This window comes from Haplochromis burtoni, unplaced genomic scaffold, assembly GCF_018398535.1.
Source record: "Haplochromis burtoni strain Fernald_Lab_line unplaced genomic scaffold, NCSU_Asbu1 Contig_124, whole genome shotgun sequence".
Taxonomy (NCBI): Eukaryota; Metazoa; Chordata; class Actinopteri; order Cichliformes; family Cichlidae; genus Haplochromis; species Haplochromis burtoni.
Window position 1 is genome coordinate 997,079 of NW_024582485.1, and position 18,003 is coordinate 1,015,081.

At 36.6% G+C, this 18,003-nt stretch overlaps 1 protein-coding gene across 1 annotated transcript; it reads right to left on the reverse strand.

The window, feature by feature from the left end:
- Nucleotides 1-6,275: 6,275 nt before the first annotated feature.
- ctss2.1 (cathepsin S, ortholog2, tandem duplicate 1) lies at nt 6,276-16,043 on the reverse strand. The gene is made up of 8 exons (XM_005929468.2): nt 15,916-16,043; nt 14,220-14,335; nt 13,969-14,091; nt 12,060-12,212; nt 10,381-10,605; nt 8,748-8,913; nt 8,459-8,561; nt 6,276-7,794 (listed from the first exon to the last, which is right to left on the reverse strand). Exons 1-8 carry the CDS (start codon nt 15,932-15,934, stop codon nt 7,695-7,697), a joined length of 1,005 nt encoding a protein of 334 aa, XP_005929530.1. The 5' UTR covers nt 15,935-16,043; the 3' UTR covers nt 6,276-7,694.
- Between the last annotated feature and the right edge of the window lie 1,960 nt (nt 16,044-18,003).

Below are 18,003 nucleotides of genomic sequence, written 5' to 3' on the forward strand. Positions count from 1 at the left end.
TTGAAAATGATTCAAATGCAGTAAGTATACACGTTTTTCATATAAATATAGTCTATAACTTAATTATTGTCTGTAGCCCACATAATTACACACTTTAGTTACATAAAACATGTGAGTTTTGATGTTATGTACTGTATAGCCTGTATAATAAATAAATATGTAGCCCAATAAGTATAAAATCCAGAAAGCTACACAACATGGGGCGGTTCATTTACAAACACAAGTCTAACTTAAGTTTACACTGTTTTTTGTTAGAAAACAATCACATTGTTACAGCTTAAATTACACAAAATGTCAGAAATCTGCACTGTCATGAACAAAAATTTAAACCTAATTTTTCATGATTTGTTGGATTAACCCACTGAGGTCTGAAATACAACCGGCCATTTTTGACTCCTTTTGAGTTTACGTTTGTTTCATTTTATTTTTTCCCCTTGCCTTGTTTGGTATCATTCTTTTCAGCTCAACTGAATTTAGTTGTTTTTTTCACTGACATACTGCATTAGTACTACTATTACTATTAATAGTACTATTACTGATCTGAAATCACACAAAGAACTTAAAATCCTAGTAGTATTTTTTACTGTAAAAAAAACAGACATGTTGAGTAAATTTTTATAACTTGAAATGCAAATATAAATGTACATTTTGTAAACATATACAACTATTTATCTAAAAATGCAGCCAATACACCTGCTGTTTTTTTTTTCATTTTCTACAACCATTTAAAAATATTACTAAAACTAAAATGAGAGAACAATCAGGTGTTGCAATAAGATGCCCCACAAATGATGTGTGCCAGTAAAAAAAAAGTTTGTCCACCAAAAGACAGAGAGAACGCACAGGGATAAACCTGCAGGCCTGACAACAGGAGGTGTATCACTCCGCTGGTTTTCTACTTAGTGACAGTGTTTACGTTGCAAATGTGCCTTTGTGACATTCATTAGTGCCCTCACTGACACACAAAACAAAACGACTACACAACAGAACAACTACACAAGCAACACAACACACTAAGTATACACTCCACACTAAACGTCACAAATCTCCCACATCTAAAAACTCTCTCTCTCGCTGGTGCAATTGGTGAATATATTTGTATGAATGTATTTCAACAGTGGCTACATTGTAGCTGTGGCTACAATGTAGCTTGCCATCACCAGTGTGTGAATGTGTGTGTGAATGGGTGGATGACTGAATGTGTAAAGCGCTTTGGGGTCCTTAGGAACTAGCAAAGCGCTATACAAATACAGGCCATTTACAGGCCAGATAACATAAATTAGTAAAACATAAGTTCTTTGAGGGATTGTGTGTTACGTTGTCTCCCCCTGGCGGATGTATTTGAACACACAGCCATAAACAGGATTTTTTTTTTTTTTTTAGCTCTTGCTTTGGTTCCTTTGGTTCATGAATTATGCAGCAGACTGGTTGCAGTCTCTGCATACTAACAGCTCTGCTGCTTCATCCTGAGCTCCTTTTATGATGACTGAATTGTGTTTCTGATGTTTTCTTCATTTCAGGCAAATTTCTGTTATCGCTTAGCTCAAAGCCACAAACAACCTTCAGCGATCTGATTTCAGATTTACAAAGTTTTTAATTGGGGCATCTCTAAGCAGCAGACTGACGTGGAGCATTAGAGGTGTGAAGACTCAGACATTTCAAAATGAAAGCCAAAAAAAGAAAATAATAAGCTAATAAATGTTCGTCTGATTAGGGAATGAGACGCACTTTAAAACCAAATGTATGTGGACATGTAAGTGTTTCAGAGCTATAAGCATTAATCTAGTTTATTACATCATGCACTCATTCAGGGAGGTTGTTCATAACATACGGGGAAGGGATTAGTTACACCCAACAAGAATTAACAAGAATAACCTTTTCATTTAAATTCAACATAAACGTTCATCTATATTACAGCAAGTCCCTATTTCCTGGGTGAAAGCCAAACACGATGGCGGTGTCAGTGATTCATTAGCGCTGGATGTGTCAGTCCAGACCTGTAAAAAAGACCATTTCTCACTGTTTGTCATTAACACTGTTTCAACATTACTGAACACCACAAACTGCCCAGCAGCTGATTCTATTTACAACCCAAATTCACAGCAGTTACAGAATTTTGATCAGCAAACAGAAATGGCTTTCTTTCTTTGTCAATGCGGTCACAGTCTGCCTCCCAGTGGACAGACAGGAGAAGACACAGCATTTTCTGTGATGTTGATATAATCTGTTTAAATGATTCTCTTTAATATGATCTTAATTTTATGGAAAAAAACAGGCTCTCTGCAAATGGTTTGCTTAACAAATAATACCTATCAGAACAGCTGGGTATTTATTTCCTTACAATGTGCACATTTATTCCTGTTTCCTACCAACTCTGGTCTGGTCTGGGTTTCTTACATTTCTGCTGATTATAGCTTCCATGTCGGCTTAGTTTCCTCTTACTGTTGTCAGCAACAGTCCAGTCACAGTGGTCTGTACATATCAAACTAAACCTTTTACTCACCAGTCTTTCTTTGACCCCTGACAGGGCTCCTGTGGCTCCTGCTGGGCCTTTAGCTCTGCCGGGGCCCTTGAGGGGCAGTTGGCCAAGCAGACCGGGCAGCTCGTTGTGACCTCAGTCCTCAGAACCTGGTGGACTGTGTTACAGAGAATGACGGCTGTGGAGGAGGCTACATGACCAATGCCTTCCAGTATGTGAATGAAAATGGAGGTATTGACTCTGAAGTGGCCTACCCATATGTTGGACAGGTGAGCAACCCACTCTGCCAAACACACAACTAAACTTGAAGTAGCTTATTAATCTGAGCCTTTCACTTCAGTTCATTTCATGTAGTGAGTGCCACATTCTCTATAAACTAAGCAGTTATATTTTAATATCGCTGGGTGCTTGAACACATAAAGGCAAGATGGTCCAAAGCAGTCAAGCGGGGGTTTTTAAAGTAATAAACAAGTATAATTTAGTTGGTGTTTGTTCTTTTTTAAATTATCTTCCAGTACTTCCAGTACTTAAGATAAGCTAGAAGTGTGTTCTGTGAAGGCACTCTTACAAAGAAGCTTTGCAGACTTTTCACAAAAACCTAGTTGTTATAAATAATACCCAGTAATCAGTGGTACCTTGTGACTCTTGTGACAGAAGAGTCACAAGGTACCAAAACTTGCATAGCAAGTATTTTGATTATTAATTTATACACAATTATTTATTGTTTTTTTCGGTTATCATATAACCATTGATTAATATCAGTGTTGGGCAAGTTACTTTGAAAAAGAATTAATTATAGTTACTAGTTACTTCTTCAAAAAAGTAACTGAGTTAGTAACTGAGTTACAAATTCTAAAAGTAATTAATTACTTGAAAAGTAACTATTGCGTTACTTTAAAAAAAGTTTAACCCTCTGGGGTCCAGGGTATAATTGGCCATTTTTAACTACTTTTGATGTTTCCCTCCTACATTTCACCTTTAAAAACTATTTACTTTGCCTTGTTTGGTATCATTCTTTTCAGCACAACCTCACGTGTCTGAATTTACAGTTATGTTTTCATTTTGACACTTAAACAATTGATCTAAATCAGACAAAAAACATAAAATCCGAGTAGAAAAAGTTATATTTTCTGTAACAACCAAACATGTTTATGAATCATATTTCATAACTTTAATGCAAATATAAATTGTCAATTTTAAAATCATATGCACAAGTTTTGCAAACAACAAAGTTATTTGCAGCTCATTTACCATTTTACCCTCTTTTTTATAACAATTTCAAACTATTTATATAACAATCAGGTGTTCTGCATTCAATATGTATGTACTCACTCTCTCTCGTTTTTCTGCTGTCTTTCCTCTCTCTCTCCTCTCCTCGCTCTCTAAAACTTCCTCTCCTAAACAACCAAATGTCATGTTGCCATATCATTTTTGATTGGTCGACATGGTACATTTTTCCACCAACACAAAAGGGCGTTTTTGTTTTTGTTTTGTTTTTTAATTTTTTGCTCAGAAGCATGTCCCGGCTGGAAAACAGATTACAAATAATTGAATATTAAACTGGGGAAAACTAAATATAAGGTGCACCAGGAAACACAAGGAGAACCACACACAGCATGAGGGAGATCGCAACACTAACACAGCGAAACACAGGGCTTAAATACACTGGGAAATAACGAGGGGAATGAGACACAGAAGGGGAGCACAGCTGAGAGAAATTGGACATATGGAGACCCAAAGGAAGCGAAACTCAGTACATTCACGTAGGACACAGACCTTCAAAGTAAAACAGGAAATGTAACAGACACAGACTTGACTAGGGGAGACAGCACTAAGAAACACAGAGAACAACAACAAGGAGACATGGAGGGCAGCTACTAAATACTTAGAAAACTAAAGAGAATACAAGAAAGCCAAACTAAGACACTAGACTAAAGAATAAACTGGGGCAACAAAGAGAACTAAGATAAAAATACAAAAATTTAGAGACACAAGAAACTCAAAACACTGGGTCACCGACCCAGCACCGTGACAAACAGGGGAACTGTTGTGTCCCTCCCACCTGTTCTTTTCAAAATGTTTAGTGTAGCTGAAATACTGTTCAATCCCACTGTTGTAAGTAGAAATTAATAAGATCCATACAAAAATCTTTAAACAGGTAAGAGCTGAGGGAAATATCTGACTGAGTCTAACTTTCCCCAGCTTGACTCGACCCACCATGCTTTATTGTGCCATTCTTGTCCATGTGTTAGACTTACTACAGTCCAGCTCTGAGGTCTTTACACTGCCTGCCTGTCCGTCAGAGGATAGACTTTAAAGTTCTGATGCTGGTCTATAAAGCTCTGAATGGTTTAGGACCAAAATACATCAGTGACCTCCTGACCCACTATAAACCTTCCAGATCCCTCAGGTCATCTGGATCGTTTTTTTTTATATCAGTTCCCAGAGTCAGAACCAGCCACGGAGAAGCTGCATTCAGCTTTTATGCTCCATATATCTGGAACAAACTCCCAGAAAGCCTCAGATCAGCTGAAACACTCAGTTTACTTAAATCCAGGTTGAAGACTCACCTGTTCTCAGCTGCATTTGAGTAAAAAACCAAATCCACACTTTTAAGCTTAAATTTCAAAACTTTCATTTTAACTACTGATTTCATCTGCTGTTCTGATTTTATCTACTGTTTTTTGTAAATCAATTTTAAATAATGCTTTTTAATTGTTTTTGTTTTTTAATGTCTCTGTAAACCACTTTGAATTACCTTGTTGTTGAATTGTGCTATATAAATAAACTTGCCTTGCTAATGAATGTGGCTAACCAACCAAAGGCTTTAAAAAAAGATATACAAAACTTTAAACGTCAATCATGGTGGGACATTTTGTATCAACAACCAAAGAAAATCCCTTTGAATACCTCATGTGAAAATTGTTTGTTGTGATTTTGCACTAAAAAAATTAAAAATGACTCATTTGTAACCCAACACTGCAGTCTGTTGACTTTATCCTGACCTTGTTCAAGATGTTAGCAGGACAGATATGTGGGTTTTAAGGACCAACTCCAGCACCAGTAGCTGCTCTGAAATCTGATTTATTTTTTATTTGATCCAAAAACAAGAAAACACCCTCACGAAACCAACTCTTCTTTTTAAACGTCCTTTTTGTTTAACAAAAATGCTGTATAACATGCACAATTCAGTTCTTGACCAGTTAAAACCCTCAACATCCCAGGCATATTTACATAAATACATATCCCCCCTTTTGTCAGGTCTGTGATGGCAGACTGTGTGGAGAGTGGACAGAGTGTGGACCCAAATGCAGACTAAAGACACAGTACTGGACTGCAGTCAAAAATGAAAGTGAGCTTTTTATTTTTGACTGCACAAAATACAACCAAAGCAAAAGGGAGACTAAGATTAAACCAACGAAAACTAAACTGCAAAAACTAAACACAAGGTACCTGGAACAAGGAAACCTGAGACCTGAAACATGACGGATGATGAACATGACAAGGATCTGACGAGGGACAAAGGGAGACTCACATAATAAAGATACACAAAGGCAAACGAGAGGGAACAAAAGGGAACTAACTCGAAGTAATTAAGAACCAGAAATCTAAATGATTAAACCAGGAAACTAAATAATACCAGAAAAGGACAAAGAAACATAAACCGCTACCATCGTAAGAAAACAAGGCCAGAAGTCCAAAAACATAAATGCTCAGTAACAGACCCATCACCGTAACATCTATAAATTTACATATTATAATTCCGTGTCCTTTATTTTGTGAATAAGGAACCAGATTTTTGAACAATGTTTTATTTTTATATTGAGTCAGGTTACATAATATCAGTATCAACAACAAAGCAGCAGTCAAAAAATATACAATTGTCCAGCGCTAAACATCCGGTAAAGTCACAGCTTTTTACAATAGATATAAACATATTTTTAATTAAACCTTGTAGCCTTGGGCAGACGTCTGTACTTCTGGTTACCCCCTGATTTAGTAGTTAATGATAACCACAGTATTGGAGTGTAATGGAATACATGTACCGCCGTTACGTATTTAAAATACAAAATACGAGTAACTGTATTCCGTTACAGTTACCGTTTAAAAAGGTAGTATTCAGAATACAGTTACTTTGTTGAAATGAATGGATTACACGGCGGTATTTTTCTGTTTCATATGTTAGGCTATGCCATCTCTATTTTTGGGAATTCCAAGCCGGTGGAATGTGTCTGTGAGCGCGAGGAGGGAGAAAAAGAGTTGAAAAGTACGAGATTCACCGACCAGAAAAGGGAGCTGGAAATATAATAACAACCATTGCAGCCAAAAAAAATGCCTGAGGAGCCCATTTGTAAGTACGCTATTAAGACTCGACTGTACACTGTGTTTGCGTTTTCCTCCGAAACAGTAAGTTCCATTGGAGCAGCCTTTCAACGCCTCTCTCTGTCTCTCGCTAGCAAAGTTGACCCAGACAACAAAGTAAAGCTAGTTTTCAGCTATGAGCCCGACACGGAACCCACCGTATTAGCCAGAGGACCCTTTTTTACGGTTCGGAGCCACGGACCTGTTTTATATACGCGCAGAATTGTTTTCTATACGACATACATAATGTCCATCCTACTGATACTCATTTTATATTAAAATGTAAAAATCCTGTTGGTTTTGGTATGGTGAATAACCTTCAGTAATAGTAATAAATCACTAGCAATAGTACATTCATGTAACGTATTTTGAATACGTTACAAAATACATTTTCATGTATTCTGTAATTCGTAGTGGAATACATTTTAAAAGTAACCTTCCCAACACTGGATAACCACAGTAAACATTGGGAATAAATATTTCTCACTAACTTATAAAAATGAAATCTTTTAATGAAATTGCTGAATCTTGACTTTTAAGGAGACTTTTTCGGAAAGCAGCTTGAGCTTTGAGAAGAGGGTCAGAAGAAAAAAAACATACAAAAAAGACTCTTAAACAAGCACTCACACACAGAGATAGAAACATTAGCATTTCCACAATGTCACAAGCCAAAGAAAATATAATGCTTCCTCCTTAAGATATCATTTTTCAAGAGAAGCACCAAAAGGCATTAGTTTGAAGCTGTAGTTTTTGAAGATAAAAAACTACAGCTTCGAGGTGATCATGTAAAAAAGGGTCATCATATATGATTTTTTTTTTTTTTGCAAGAATTTAATTTCAGTGCACACTGTAGTTACATGACGGGGTAGCAGGGATACAAAGCGATGCCACACTGGTTGCCTGTGTTGCGTGCCATCCGGATGTATCCCTGATCTCCGAAGGTTGTTCCCCAGCTGGAGAGTAAAATTAAAAAAAAAAAAATCATTAATGAAATAATAGCTCATCGATGAAATTTAACTGTTTTTAAAACTCCACATGTCATTCAGCAGCTGGTTGCTTTGTTTTAATCTATGAATAAACATTAACAAAGCTGTCTTTCTTCTTCTTCTTCTTCTTCTTCTTCTTCTTCTTTACATTTAACTAGGTGCAGTGCATGGTTAATTATTAATACGGATAGGAAACTTATATACATGGGTATGTTCAAACTTTTGATTGGCTGTATTCTTTTGAAGTCTTGATGTTTCCATGGAATAACTAATGTTTGATTAAACTTTAATTTAATGATGGAGGCCAACTGGTATATCACAGCCCAACAGTCTGGAGAGTTATTGCTTAAGTTTAAAAATATATATAATTTAAAGAAATCCACTTTAGTCCTGTCAGCAAAAACTGAAAGTCTGAACAGAATGTAACAATCAGTCTTTGCATGTTAATGATATGTACTTTCCTAAAAAGCGCTGACTTCTCTCTTTCATTTCCTGTTTGTCTTGTAGAGTCCTCCCAGAATGCACCACATAAGTGAACAGATCGTGGAAGACAATAGAAGCCCTGTCTATAAAATCACTTTGTATATATAACCCAGATTCCAAAGAAATCAGTGGAGTGAAAATGTCTCACCTGTTCTTTACGAGCCAGTAGTCTTGTCCATTCAGAGTACCGTAGCCCACTGCCAACACACCGTGATTCACCTCTTGTGTGCATGATGGGTCATTATACACTCCTGAAATGATAAGAAGAATTACCAATCTCATTGTAACATTCCAAAAAGCAAAAAACAATAATTTCCAATAAAGTTTTATTAATTCAAGCTTTTCCCGAAACATCTTAATTCCTCCAAACTTCTCAAAACTATTTTTCCATATTAATAGACAAGAGTACACTTGACACCTGACGAAGTGTATCTTACCACTTCTATAGAAACTAAATCTGGGCCGCCTAGCATCAATTGCCACTGAAATGGGTCCAATGGTAGCAAGACCCTGCTTCAGAGCGTTCTCGTCCCCTTCAGGCAGAAACTGGTAACTGGAGCAGTTGGCAGCACGGGTTGCTGGGTTGTAGTGGCACTGATCATCCTGAAGTTAAAGGACAAAATGTTAAAGGATCTGATGCAGTCAGGAAAAAAAAGAAAAAAAAGAAAAATCTTAAATTATTCTTGTTTATTAAAAACATACAAGGCAGGCCTTAGACAGAACTGAACAAACTGGGAGATGGGACCTCATACCACTAGAAGTGACACCAACCAGCAGAGCAGTCCTTGAGCTTGCTCTACTTGCCCATTCTAATGTGACATTTTACATATGAATGATACTTTGGCAAAGTTGTGGATTATTTTGGATTATGAGCTGCAGTTTTTTTTTAAAACCACCCCTTTAGTCACCAGACACTGGAAAACAGGCTCTCCCTTGACTGAACTGCACCTCACTCATAAAAGAGAAAGTCAGTGGTTTCATAATTTTTACTTCAGGACAAAACTAAACCTAAAGATTTTTTCAAAATACACACATATTGTCATGTCCATATTGAATATTTTTGGTCACTATGCTTATAGAATATTTAACATCAAAAAGTTGCTTTTTCAAATATCTTTTTCTAAAATTAAAAACATCGCCACCCCCGCGAGGCTGGAACAGTCTGTTGAATCGTCTCAGAACTGGCCTCCTCCACACAAACAACAGCGAACTACATAAAGCCTGGAGGACAAACATGTTGTCCGCTCCGATTAATTTATTGTTGCTCCAAAGAGACGTTAACAGCTGACCACAGTGTGAGTGTTGCTGTCTACAGCCTGAAGGATCAGACTCAACTTCTTGCTGGTTTTTATACACCCACCTAGGTGTCTCATACAGGGTTTTGTAAAGCTTGTGTTAGAGTCCTGTGTTTATTATTTTTTTGCAAAACTTTGTTCACATTGGTCAAAGGAGCTTGCAAAGAAAAGCGTCTGGACTTCTTTAAGTTGCTTGAAGACGTTTCACCTCTCATCCGAGAAGCTTCTTCAGTTCTAAGGTCAAATGGTGGAGAGTCCCAGATATAAACCTAGTGGGAGTAACCCCCCACAGAGGGACAAAAGGACCCCCTGATGATCCTCTACGGATGAGAGGTGAAACGTCTTCAAGCAACTTAAAGAAGTCCAGACGCTTTTCTTTCCAAGCTCCTTTGACTACGATGACCTGGATGACTGAGAACCTTCACAGACATTTGTTCACATTGTATGAACAACAAAAATAAAACAGAATATGATGACTGAAAATCATTTAAACACAATATTTAATTGAAAATTAGACAAAGACAACATAAACTAACATTATATAAACATATTAAAAAATAGTAACATTCCTTAGATTAAATAAAAAATAAAGTAGCTTTGCTCCTGTCTACTCAATTTTTACTGTAAATAATGAAGTCAGATGTTTTGGTTTTACCTTATGAACATTCACCTATCACTAATATTATAGCTGAAAACATCAGTTAAGTACGTAGGTATGTTCTTTTAGCACAAAAGTGTGCTTATAGGGCCACATAAAAGTTGTGTGTTTACTTACACGTCCTGTATATGGGTATGAAGCATCAGAGTCGATTCCGTGGTTGTCGATGACATACTGGAAAGCTCGGGTCATGAAGCCTCCGTTGCAGCCGTGGTTGCCATATTTGCCGGAACAATCCACCAGGTTTTGAGGACTGAGATCCACCAGCTTTCCTGTACTCTTGGCTAACTGGCCTTCCAGGGCCCCTGCAGCACTGAAGGCCCAGCAAGACCCACAAGCACCCTAAGATAAAAACAAACAAACCCATAGGATCTAAAATACAAATATGCTTATATTCTCAGTATTCCTCTAAATGTCCATCTTAATAGCACTGATGCACTTTTTTACAATACCAACTACAAAAAAAAGTCATGCAGTGATTTGCAAATCCCATATTTCGTTCAACATGTCAAATGTTGAAACTGAGACATTTTACAATTTCATGACAAATATGAATTCAATTTTGAATTTCATGGCAGCAAAAGATGTCTCAAAAATGTTGGGATGGAGGCAACGAAAGTTTTGAAAATAATTAGACTAACTAGCAAAAGGTATTTTACACAGCATCCCAACACCTTTGGAATTACGGTTGTAAAACTTTGACCCCAAATTACACATCTGACTGCACTTGTAGCTGTGACAAAATAAACAAGCTGAAACACACTGGTCTGGCAACAAAGGTGTTCTTTATATTAGTTCTGTTGCTTGAGTTTTCCTTTCTGGTCTCTTTCCACACTTCTTAGAAATCCATAAAGAAATCCATCTTGATTTTGATTTAATATATACAATTCATTGATATAATAATAAATAAAGACAGAGTGAAAAATCCCCCTTCAACAATGTTCCTGTAGCTTGTCACTACATCAGACAGAAATAGAATAAATTCCTTGTGCATCATTTCACACATTTCTGTGTTTGGCAGCTCAACAGGCGTTTGTAGAGGTGTTGGTGAAGCAAGGGTTCAGCAGGGTGTAGGAGGTTAAAGAACTCAAGTGACTATATGAGAATGTTTTTTGGTCAGTTACATTTACCGCGTTGCACAGAACAGAAGCAATGCCAAAATCAATATGTGTGTGTCTCTGGTTAAATGATATTCATCTGCACAACACAAGTTAATAATAAATTGGGCATCAAAATCTGTTTCTTTCTTTTAAAATTATTATTTTTATCTTTATGATTTTTCCCCTTAGACTCCACGCAAAGCAATTTCAGCACAGAAAGTCATATGGATTTAAAATACCCTAAAGTAATGCATATTTTAGCACTAAAAGTTTCTAGAGACAAATAAAGTGAAGCTTTGGAATGGACTATTTACATACAGAAAGAAAAGGCAGAACATTAAGACATATATTTCCTTATTTCACCTTAATTTTTGTATATTAATCATCCAAAAACTAAGATAACGAGACAGTTTTGAAAGTATCTAGGTTAAAAAAAAACCCCTGTAAGACCGTGCTACCCACCTTCTTTGCACCAAGACAAATGGATGTGACCAAATAATTGCTAAACTAGCAACTGTGGTAATGACATCCTGTGTAAACATGAACCTTTTCAAAGAATAAGGAACAGGATGAATGGGGGATATGTTGACACTACTGCCTGTGTGGCTATGAGACATCAAATGTTTTTGCTCTTCTCAGCAGCACTAATACATATACATTGATTTAAATGCCCTCTTCTTCTTTTTTTTTTTTTACCTGCATCTTGACTTTGGTGACACAACCCTTCTCTCTCCAGTCCATGGTGTCTGGTATGCCAGAACCTGATGCCCCTGCAAAGGGAGACGGCGCCCTCTGGATGTCAGTGGGAGGAGTGAGACTGGCAAAAAACTGCATGATCTCTTCTTCTGTCTATGAGAAAGAAAATGGCAATGATGAAATAAGAAACAAAAGCCAGTCACAGCTGGCAGACAGTTATCAAAGTTTTCAACTTCAATGTGCTTTATAAACTTTCTAAAAGCTTTAATTTTTCATATAAATCTCCCCTATGTAATATTTATATGTTATAATCTCCCTGACTTCATTAGAGCCATTTTAATGTTTAATTTCATAATCAAACTTTGCATCTAATCCAACTACTAACCAAGCTGCAGGCAGCTGAAGCTGTAAAAACATTGTGGTGCATCAAGTGCCGCTCCAAGCACTAACAGGATGTGTCAACAGGAAGACCAAACATGTTGCAAGACAACAAAAGGCCATGGTGGCTGTCTTTTTGATTTAAGCTACACTGTAAGAACAAGTCCTAATATAAAAGTATTTTACTTGTATTTTACAGTTTTGTTCTGTTCTTCTAGAATATCATTAAATTTACATAAAACGACTGTGATTTCACATTTCAAATGTAAATTAACGTAAAATCACTGTAATGTAATAAAACATAACTTTCTTGTTTTTTGTCTGTACAATCTAAATATGATTGTTAAAATACATTCACAAATGTATCATGATTGCACAGATATTTGTCCGTTATTTGAAGGATTGAACTGTTGAATTCAAATGTAATGCTATGGCAAAATATATAACATGATTCCTATAAATGTTGTTTACATAAAATAATTATTACTATTATTGCTACTTAGGGCCATCGTGGCTCAAGCGTTGGCAGTTCGCCTTGTAATCACAAAGTTGCTGGTTCAAGCCCCTGCTCGGACACTCTCGGTCATTGTGTCCTTGGTCAAGACTCTTCACCTACTGGTGATGGCCAGATGGTGCGATATGGCAGCCTTGCCTCTCTCAGTCTGTCCCAGGGTATGCAATCCATTATTATTTAAACCAACTGTTAACAGTATGTTTCTGTACATTTAAGTATTATTATTCATATTGCCACATTCATTGACCTTGTTTATAGGTAATTTCATTGTTTGATCACATTAAAATGTTCCTAATTTAATGTTTAAAAGCACTTGAGAAAGGCAAAATCCCATGTAAAATTAGGGCAACAAACTGTATTATCATTACTGAAAATAACTGTATTTTTATGAGAAAGTTACTTTCTCTTATTGTATGTTATTACTTTGGCGCCCCAGCTGCAGGAATATTACTGTTTTTCTTAGGATTTTTTTTTTAACAGTGTAGACTTTTCACCTCAAGAATAATTTTCCAGAGCTCCATCTCACCAGACTTAATTTTTGGGTCATAAAGCTCGAGATATTTCTTGATGTAAACTTCTAGTTTCTCATTCATTAGCTTAAACATGAGAGAAGGCAACAAGGGAAGAAAGGGTGCTTCTACAGAAGCTAAAAATGTGAGCTGCAGAAGTGTAGATGTAAACGCAGGAAGTGAAAAAAAGTATTTTGAGGGGCAGGTGGAAACTGATCATATAACTGTGGCATGAGGTTTTGAGCCAGCATCACTGTGGAGGTTTTATGTGGAAAATGATGGTCAAGTGTTTTGACATAACTCTGTTGGGCCTGAACACAAAGACTTTTGAGCCACTTGTAGCCTCAGTTTTCTGCCAGTAATCTATCATCCATCACACACCCAGCTACTCTTCAATATGGATCAGCTTTGATCCTGTTGACCTTTTCAACATCATTAATACAATCACCATTAATGAATAAAAAATATCATAAGTCAAAAACATTAATGAAGCAAGAGAGTGTCTCACCAGGTCTCCCATGTGATTCATGCCCAGTTCATAGGTGTGAAGTCCCATTGAGGCCTCCAGGTTGTGCACGGTAATCATCTTCAGGTTATTCTCCCACAGCTTGCGGCGGTGAGCATCCTCCACCTCACATAAAGAAAGAGCAGATGAGGTGAAAATGCTGTATAAGTTAATTATAAGCCTTGTGCAGAGTTTGGCCATACAAATATAACACTTTAAAAAAATATTTATTACTACTACTTTTTGTCACATACATCATTTTTGTAGCTCTTCCCATGTGTCTTCTTCCACAGCTCCCAGTGTGCATCCAGTGTGGATTCAAACATGGCTGCTGCCCCGGCACACAGGGAGATGAGCAGCAACAGCAGGCCTGCAAACACACAAACATAGACGATGACACGAGAAGACAGGATGTCACCTGACCTTTGATGAGACTGATGCTCACTAACACACTGAGAAAACAACCTGCCTGGCAAAGAGCTCAAGTTTCCAGTCAGAAACAGACCTTAGTTTCATAAAAAACCACACATAGAGACTCTGGCACGACACAGGCCAAAATATTTTCAGAGTTGTGTTACATGTTGACAAAAAGAAAACAACAAAAAGATGGAAATCAAAACAAAGAATAGGCGTTTAGTGAAATATGAGCACAACTGAACTTGTTTATGAGAGCCCCTGATATTTAATTCTTCTTATTAAAATCCAACATTTACTCTAAAAGGTTAACAGAAGCCACAACTATTTTCCTAGATTCATACATGGTAATTTTTCCCAAATTAAAAGGCCTTTTTTTTCACAATTTCACTGTCTTGATCTGCTTCTCAGTCAGAACAGGGAGAAACATGATTGTAAATATTGGTTTACGTCACTTGTTATCAGAAGGGCTGGCAACAAGCTGAAAAAGGCATACACCAATCAACAAACAGGCCTCAAAATACAAAAAGGGAGAGTGTTTGCTCAGTTTTCTTACAATGACTAAGAGCAAATATAAAAAACTAAAGACAGTGAAGTGATTCCACTGAACACTTCTGTTTGAACTGAGTGTTCAAGCATGTTACCAGATTATAATTGGTGCTGATGTTGTCTCCAGGGGTTTTATACTGAGATGGCTCAAGTCACTTTTTAAAAAACAACTTTTTGCACTGATCACTGTGTCTTTAGTGTCAGAGTCTTAAGAGAAGTCTCAAGTATAACTTCCACATATTTAAGGCTGTGCAAAATTTTCAAAATGACGCCACAGTCACAAGGCCTGAAGTGAAACTTATGAACAAGCAAGAAGTACATCCATGAATATGAAGCTCCACCTGGTACAGTTCCCAGCTGGGGAAAGGACCCTCTTCACACACAATACCCTCAGTGTAGAACCTAAATGTAATATGATATATATAATATTTTTTAACCAGAATTTATAACTCATCAGGCTTCTCATACTAATGTATGCGATTTAAGTAAGCCATCTTTTCAATTTTTACTTGGACTTTTACCCCAAAAGCACTTTGACTGGCTCTTTTTTCCACTTCGTTTTGTTGTCAGTTTCATAAATACAAATACAAAAACGAAGAATTCCGGTTTTATATTACTTTCAAATTGTTTTACTAAACAAATGCTACAGCGTAGCACAGCCTTCCTGTCAATGGTGTAATTACATAAGGATATACTAAACATATACCGAGTGTGTTTGGACGATTTCTTTTTCTGCAATTATTTAACATTATAGAAACACTTTACTTCACTGTGATGACATTATAACAAGGTTACAATATATTTCTATCGTTGAACACATCTGCAGCCTGAACAAAGAAAAGTCTTTGATTTTGACAACAAAAACGAAAGTAAAAGCAAACTGAAACATCAAGCGTTTTATGGGGCGATGTCCGCCTTTTTTGTTTTACCAGCCATTAATATTTCTACTAAAGCTATTAAAGTATTACTGGAAAGTGTTTCACTTGCCTTGATTAGTCGGACTCATCTTTGCTGCGCGGAAACTCAGTCTGACTGCGTTTCCTTGTTGCTATTATTTAAGAACAAAGTGTCACATGTTCTCTCGCAGTTCTTCCTCTTTCGAAAGTAAAAGCTACACCATTTTCCTCACAGTGCAGGAAAGGAATAGTTGAACGCACAAGACATAAAATAGAAGGTAAACAAAAACCACTTATTCAGAGGTTTTCTCAAAAACTTGAACCACAGAATTGCACATTTTCGGAAAGTATGACAAGTACACACACTCAGCATTTTATTGCACATTAAAAGTGTCTTACTTCCCACATTTAGCATTTTCATTACACTTTATGAGCAATCAAGTTTTTTAGTTTTAATTTATTAAGTTATTTATCTTTAGTTCAGTGTAGTTGGGTTTATTTCCAGATTGAGGTTTCCTCGTTATTATTTTATGTTTTAGTTTAGCTTCTTATTAGACTGAGAGTTGTGTTTCTGTTTTATATTAGTATGGCAGAGGCAAGATTAAAGTTCAGAATAAACACAACAGAAGCACATCGCTTTGTCAAAGAAGGTATCTCACAGTCATGTTTCATATGCCAGAATTCCTTTCTTGAAATTACAAATTCGACCAAGCTGACAAAGTTATTTCCTACAATATTTCCTTTGAGTTTTCATTTGATCTCAGTGACTAATATTCTAATATTCCATTATATTCTATTGCCTCAGAATGGCATAAAATCATAATTTTAGCTGTAGCTACCCATATTAACCTTGCTATAAGACTATCCTGTGTGCAAATGACAGTTTTCTCTGAGGGTTAGAAATATGGAAATGGAAACTTGGAGAATGGAAAATGATATTATGGCAATCCACTTATTAGAATTTTATATTTAATTCATTGAAACTAATCAGAAAGGTCAGGAAGGTCATTAAAAATCTTGGAAGTTAATTCTGCAGTTACAGGAATAAGTGGTTCTGGAAAGAAGTGAAGGTCAAAATAAATATTTGACCTGTCAGCTGTAAATGAAAGATCATGAGGTCAGTACGTTGTCTGCTGTTGGATGAACACAGAAAACTGAAAGAGGAACAAACCAAATCATGCATTTCAGTCATGAACATATAAGTTCAAGCAATGGTTTCATGGCACTACATGCTTTTATAGAGTAATTCAGCACCATATAAATAATAATCATTAATGCAAACTCCTTGTGGTGCCAACTATGGCCAAAAAAATACAAACGTCACTCATTTTCCTACATGAAAATAGTCATGGAGTTAGTGTTGGAGTGATGGTGTTTCTTACTTCAAAAAATATAGAAATATTGCACATTTAGTAGAATAATTAAATTATAAATATAAACACAACAGCCACTTTATATACCTGTTAAACCACTCATTAAAACAATGACTGATTGTCAACCAGTGCCATGGCAGCCACTCACTGCATTTAGGCACATAGACAGGTCAAGATAACCTGCTGTTCAAAATTTGAAAATATCCATTGATATTATAGGAAGGAAAAGTAATTCAAAAAAATCAGCAATTATAACCAAGGTGTGTGGAAAAGTCTTCCAAATCTTTGAATGCACAACATGTCAAACCTTGACGCAGCTGTTATGGCCTGTCTAGAGGTGGCCAGACCACAACGTAAGGGTGAGCCATCTTCATCAGAGCCAAGCAGCCACATCACGCAATTGGTAAAGTTTGATAATGATTTATTTACAATATATTTTCACTTACTGAATACGGGACAGACTTGACTGGGGGAAAGAAGGGGAGAAAGAAAGAGGGAAAGAGAAACAGCTGAGAAGAGGGACGGGGGAGAAGGGCAAAAGACAAAAACCAACAGAGTGAGCAGAAAAAGAAAAGAAAAAAAATGCATATATCAGTCACCTGGGTCACCTGCTGAGAAAGAAAAAAGAAAGCAAGCAGAAGAGAACAAGAGTAATAGAATAAACAACATCACAATGATATATGGGAATATGACAGTAAATACTAAATGTTAAACATTATTGTGCAGCACATAAGATCAACAGAACACAGTGTGCTTTGAGGTAGGAGCCAAAAAGGGTGTAGTTTGTGGGTGTGACCACCCGTGTG